Source organism: Vigna radiata, chromosome 5, assembly GCF_000741045.1.
Source record: "Vigna radiata var. radiata cultivar VC1973A chromosome 5, Vradiata_ver6, whole genome shotgun sequence".
Taxonomy (NCBI): domain Eukaryota; kingdom Viridiplantae; phylum Streptophyta; class Magnoliopsida; order Fabales; family Fabaceae; genus Vigna; species Vigna radiata.
In genome coordinates, this window is record NC_028355.1 from 1,453,073 (window position 1) to 1,459,099 (window position 6,027).

At 32.9% G+C, this 6,027-nt stretch overlaps 1 protein-coding gene across 1 annotated transcript; it reads right to left on the reverse strand.

Moving 5' to 3' along the window:
- Positions 1–1,141: 1,141 nt before the first annotated feature.
- LOC106759715 (isoflavone 2'-hydroxylase) lies at positions 1,142–3,014 on the reverse strand. The gene is made up of 2 exons (XM_014643028.2): positions 2,063–3,014; positions 1,142–1,938 (listed from the first exon to the last, which is right to left on the reverse strand). Exons 1-2 carry the CDS (start codon positions 2,948–2,950, stop codon positions 1,330–1,332), a joined length of 1,497 nt encoding a protein of 498 aa, XP_014498514.1. The 5' UTR covers positions 2,951–3,014; the 3' UTR covers positions 1,142–1,329.
- Between the last annotated feature and the right edge of the window lie 3,013 nt (positions 3,015–6,027).

A 6,027-nucleotide genomic window follows, 5' to 3' on the forward strand; every position in this document is an offset into this window, starting at 1 on the left:
AATTATGTAACATATAATCTCAGTTATAAATATATTTTTTGTGGGTTGCGTGAGTTAGTAAGGAACCTGTTTTAATTTTTCCAGGAATCACCTTACAAATAATGGAAATAAAATTTTCCTTTATAAATAGAAAATATATTTCAACAATTATATCACATACAGAAAATTGAATCTTAATAAACTTTAAGGTGGAACCAATTAAATTCTGTTTTTAATTGGAAAGATTCATTGATACAGTAGTTAAGACACTGATGATATTTCAGAAACTCGACTCAATCACCAAAATAAATAGAGCAAGTGTTGTGAGAATTGAAAATAGAAGTAACTCTATCTGACAACCAATGCAAAAACTTGTCACTGAAACATGTGTCTGTCTAATTATTTATGTCATACTGGTGATTATATTAACCTGATTAATTTATTATAATAAAACTTCACTAATCCCGGGAACCAAGTTTAACACAAGATTAGTTAAATTATTATATATTTTAATCCAGGAACTATGACAGTATTTCATGCGAGTTTCTGTTCATGTAAAGGAGTAATGAATAAGACAGTAAATAAGAAAGAAGACTCTAAAACTCGGATTTGAAGAAAGGAAAAACTTCTTTTAACAACACTTTTTTAACAATTTTTTTACAACGCATACGTGACAGTTTATGATTGGTCCGTTTTAAATATTTTTTAAACATAAATTGAAATAGACCAATAAAATGATGACACGTGTCCCGTTGTCAAAATAATTGTAAAGAAGTGTTGCCAAAATATACGTCTGCACAGGATTATCAATGTTGTTCATGGTGTTCTGCCTCTAAAGACCCAACAGTGTGTGTAATGCTATTCAATGTAATCATTGCGTACCTCCAAAATGCCAACTTATTTCCTTTTTTTCTAATCATTCATTCAATCTTTTTATTCACTTTTCTCTCCCTCCCTTCTGTTGCAGCAGGACTATCAAAAACATTATTGAAGCTTTGTTTTTATTTAACCACACTGAAAATGGAGACGGAACAGCACTCAGAGCCACCTTTTATATTATTTGATGACAGCTAAAGAGCACTTCCATCAGACACCTAAAGAAAACAAGTTATGATTTATTTGTCAAAAGAAAATCAACACTTTATAACGTCATGATCGGTTCTTGCAAAGAAAATAGAGAAATTTATTGAAGAAAACTGGGGTTGTATACAGTATTGATACTCTATATGCTAATGCACACCCAGTTGTAAAATAGGACAGTAAAATACAACAAACTTTATTAGTTTTGACATGTATACGACCACCACTTGCTGGCTGAAACTCATCAAACTAAAACCAAATAAGATATAATTAAAAGCTTCCAATTCTTTTAGCGAGAGGGCGAGCTTTACACATTGCCTCCAGTGGAATTAGCCTTGACAATGTGATCCAATTGTTCTCTGTCATGTCAAGCTTTTCATCATTCACTCGTTTCCAGTCAAAACATTGAATCAACAATCCAATGGTGTAGCTCACACTCTGCATAGCCATGGGTTCTCCAGGGCAAGCCCTTCTTCCCATTCCAAAAGCTACTAACTTTTTCTCCTCTCCTTCTTCATCAAACCTCTCAGGTTTAAAGCTTGTAGCATCCTTCCAATGATCAGGGTCTCTCTGCATGGCCCAACCATTCACAATCACTATTGAGTCTTTCGGGACATTGTATCCTTCAACAGTGATATCTTCTGAAGCCACGTGTGGAATTAGAATTGGAGCTGGGGGATACAGCCTGAGTGTCTCAAGAATGATCTTCCTAAGGTAAGGAAGTTTTGGAAGGTCTGATTCATTCAACAATCTATCTTGTCCAACAATAGCGTCCAATTCTTCTCTTGCCTTCTTCAACACCTCTGGGTGATTCAACAAATTAGATAAAGCCCACTCCAAAGTTCCAGTTGATGAGTCTGTTCCGCCAAAAAGCATAGCCTACAGTGGAAAATTCACCATATGAAGTCAGAAAAACTGTTCCGCCAAAAAGCATCTCCTTCTCTTTACAAGATGAGACACCGTGCAATCAATAAACAATTATATATAAACATAGATTCATTACCAAAGCAAGGCCTTTGATGATTTGGTCAGTGTAATACTCAGGCTGAGTCTCTTGCAGTTTGAGGAGATGGTCGATCATGGAATTCTCACGATCCTTGCTGTTACGGTTCTCATCCAAGATCTTGTTCAAGATGGTATCGTACCTGTCGCTAATGTTCTTCAACCGCTTCTCGAGGTTCTGGAAATCGAACCACCTCAGGAAAGGCAAGTAGTCACCCTTGTTAGATAAGCCCATGAGTTTGAGCATCTCCGACACGCAATCTCTGAACTCCCGGGCTTCCTCCACGTTCTGCATGTCAGTCTCCTCCCCGTAAAACCTCTTCCCCGATATCATTCTCATGATGTTGTTGTAGGTCAAGTCGCTGAACATGGAAGTTATCTCCATGTGCGCATAATCCACACTGGAGTTCCTGGCCAACCTGTGAATCAGGCGCTTGGTTTCGTCGCTTCGGATTCCGGCGAAGGAGTGGACGCGCTGCGTGGAGAGGACGTCGAGGGAAGTGATGCGGCGGAGGTTACGCCAGTGCTCGCCGTGGGAGCAGGACCCAACGGTGGTACAGTCGTAGAAGATGTACTGCCCGGAGAGGGAGCGCACGCGGTTGGCCAAGGTAACGTCGTGTTTGGTGAAGCATTCTTGGTATGCTGAGGGTGAGGAAACAACAACCACGAGCCGAGAGCCGAACCAGAGGGAAATGATTTTTCCATATTTTTGGGACATGCGCTGAAAAAAACGGTGGATTGGTTGTTCGACGAGGTTAAGGTTTCCTATTATGGGAAGAGCATTGGGACCTGGTGGAAGGTTTCTTAACTTTCTGCTTCTTTGGAAAAGGAACTTGAGAGTGACGATTAGGACCAAAGCAAGAAGCGAGCAAGATAAGAAGAGAGACATGGTTCCTGGTTTTTTGCACCAGAAAGGTTGTTGCTGCTATGTCTGTATATCAGTAGTTGCTTATACTGATGAGATATGCAGCATGGGAAGTCGCCTTTATATAATGCCCACTCATAACATGATGACAACGCCATTTTAGGACAATATTTTACTAAACTTTGTCTTGGTCGTCATGGAATTAAGCATCGTATTTCATTGTAAATATAATTTTCCTTGTTGAATTTTAACACAAGGACAAGGACTTTTGGTCCATCAAATAATTAAAGGTGATTTAAAAAATATTCTTAAAATCATTGTTAGCAGAAATAGGAGGTAGCTGAGTTAATCCGTGGTAGCCCTCGGTGATCGTCACCTACCACTTCTTTCCTCCATAGTCATCTAACATCTCACAAGCCCATAGTTTCTTATATATCCATAGATTTTTCTGCATGAACAGACAAAAATAAATAAAAAGGTTTAAAATGTCTAACTCTATAAATTTAAAATGTTTTATTTCTTATATCTTTTTACGTTGATTTAATACTAACTTTTAATGATGATAAAAATAAAAACTATTACAAAATATTAAGGTGTTAAGACAATTATGTGTATCAACTTGGACTCGTGTATCTTCATGGTGATTGTGATGAAGGAGGAGTATGGCGGCTTCAACATTTCCTAACAAAGAACTATGGTGGCACAAAAAAAAGTCTATGATGTGGAAAATAGTTTTAATAATTGAAATAATAATTACAAGTAATGAATCATTGTCAATCACTGTTTAGTCAATAATTCCAACTTTGAATATATTTTTTATGAAACTACATCTTCATTTTTATATCATCGATTAATTGTCTTATCTCTCCCAACTCACTCTTTTAGTGAATAATTATAAAAAAAAAATTTAAAGGGGTTTTATATTTAGATAATTTACTTAGAAGAAAAATTACGGAAAAAACGGAACGGTTAATTTTATTATTCCTTTCCAAATTATAATACCACTCCATAAATATCCTTTGAATATGAGTGACCGAGAAAAGTAAACTCATCATGCATGGTCAAAGTCAAAGACTCGTGTATTCTAAAAAGTTAAATATTGAGAGAAAACACGACTGCTATCGTATGTACATTTGAACATTTTAAAGTACACATAATTATTTATCAAAGATATTTTATTTTCTTCTTTATATTTTTGGAAATATTTAACAACAACGTTATAATTCTTTTCAATAATAAAGTATTATATTTGGATGATTAACATAAATATAAATAGAATCTTCGGATAATTTGTGTAGTTTGAAGTCTCTGCTCGTTCAATTCCATTCTGCTACGTACCGCAAGTGTAGACTTTTCAATGCAAAAAATTCTGGGCAAAGCAATCAACCATGAAAATTTCCTTATAGATTAGTTCAAACAAGTGAATACATTAAACTATAGTTTCATTACTAATTTTCTATAAATAAAATCTTAGAATTCGATCTGTGTATAATGTAAACATATTGCACAAAAAGATCTTCAATAATTTAATAATTTGATACTGATCCTATCTAATATTATTTTTCGACCTCAGTTTTGACTTTGGTTTTCATAAATTTCGAGCTTCGCTGTGATGTTCCACGTGCTTGTATAAAATCATATTTCTATATTACAATATTCTTTTATGTTTATCAACACAGTACTGATTTAAATCGTTGGCTTAAATATGTTTTTAGTTCCTATACTTTGAGGCGATTTTGGTTTTAGTTCCTCTTTCAAACTAAGGTACAATTTAGTCTTTCAACTTTAAAAAACTCTGGTTTTAGTTTTTTTACCAAATTTTTTTAACTTTATTTAGTATAAAGACTAAAAATATGTTTAATCTTAAATTCTTTAATAAATAATTTTGTATTTGAGTCAGAAAAACGCAGGTAAGAGTAACAGTCTATTGAAAAATATCAAATTAATGATTTTTAAAATTAGTAATTGATGAAATTAATGAATATTTTATACGAATGTGATTTTCTGTCAATTAAATATCTTATACAATAATTTTCGTGAATAGTTGTTATATTATAAATTTAAAACATAACTTACGTATTTAAGAATATTTGTTTACTACAAATTTTAATTGTAGTACTATAATTTATATATCATAAAGAAATAGCTTGTGATAAATTATAATTACATAATAATTGGTCCTCCTGAAAGTGCTGTATTGTCTGTTTTCATCTATTTTTTCCGTTTAAGTTAGATGACGGAAATCCTATTCAAGCTGAAGGCTTATCCGTCAAAATTGTCTGTAATAAAAGCAAATTTGTCCCTTAAACGAATTCGGACATGTCTTTAATACGACATGACATATAATGTTGTCGTTTCTCTATTAATTAATGAGAACTGTTTCGTGAGTGACATTGGTAAGAAATTTTAAATATTACCACCTTGTGTTTTCTATTTGCATCACTCACCTTTTAGATTTTTTTTATTCGTATGTACACTTCTGTAATACTGGACATTTTTTATGATTTTCAGGTACATGTAGTATTTCTATAGTATATTAAATAGGACCGTTACATTTTATATACGTATTAGTTACTATAATAATGATGTACACTTATAATATGGGTTAAATGATTTTCTGGTATTAAATATTCTTTTGTGATAGATTTATTTTCGTGGTTATAATTTTCTGGTGTGGAGGGTATCAAATTGAGAGATCGAAAAGGATTTTAAGGTAAGTACATAGATCAAGATATTAAGAATAAGATTAAAAAAATGAATGGTTACATATAGATTGAAAAGGAGGAATCAAAATAAAGCCATCACCACAAGAGTGAAAATTGAAAAGTGATAGTTGACCTCAGAAATACATAGGACAGTAATTCAAGGAGTGAAATGGTTTTATAAAAAATTTGATCTTTTTAATTAATTGTTGAGATGCTGATTCTTTATATTTTTTTAACTTTCCAAAAAAAAACTAGGGAATAAAAAATAACACATAAATTTTATTGTGCTTCAATTTAACTTAAATTTATGTTCAATTTTCTTTCAAACAACCTAAATTTGAAAGATTTTCACTGTAATAGTTCACAACATTATAAGTATATCTTAATAATTTTATA

Coding starts and splice junctions, on each gene's coding strand:
- LOC106759715 (XM_014643028.2), bottom strand. CDS start 2,950: ATGTCTCTCTTCTTATCTTGCTCGCTTCTTGCTTTGGTCCTAATCGTC. Junction 1,939..2,062: donor TCATCAAAGGCCTTGCTTTG/GTAATGAATCTA, acceptor TTTCCACTGTAG/GCTATGCTTTTTGGCGGAAC.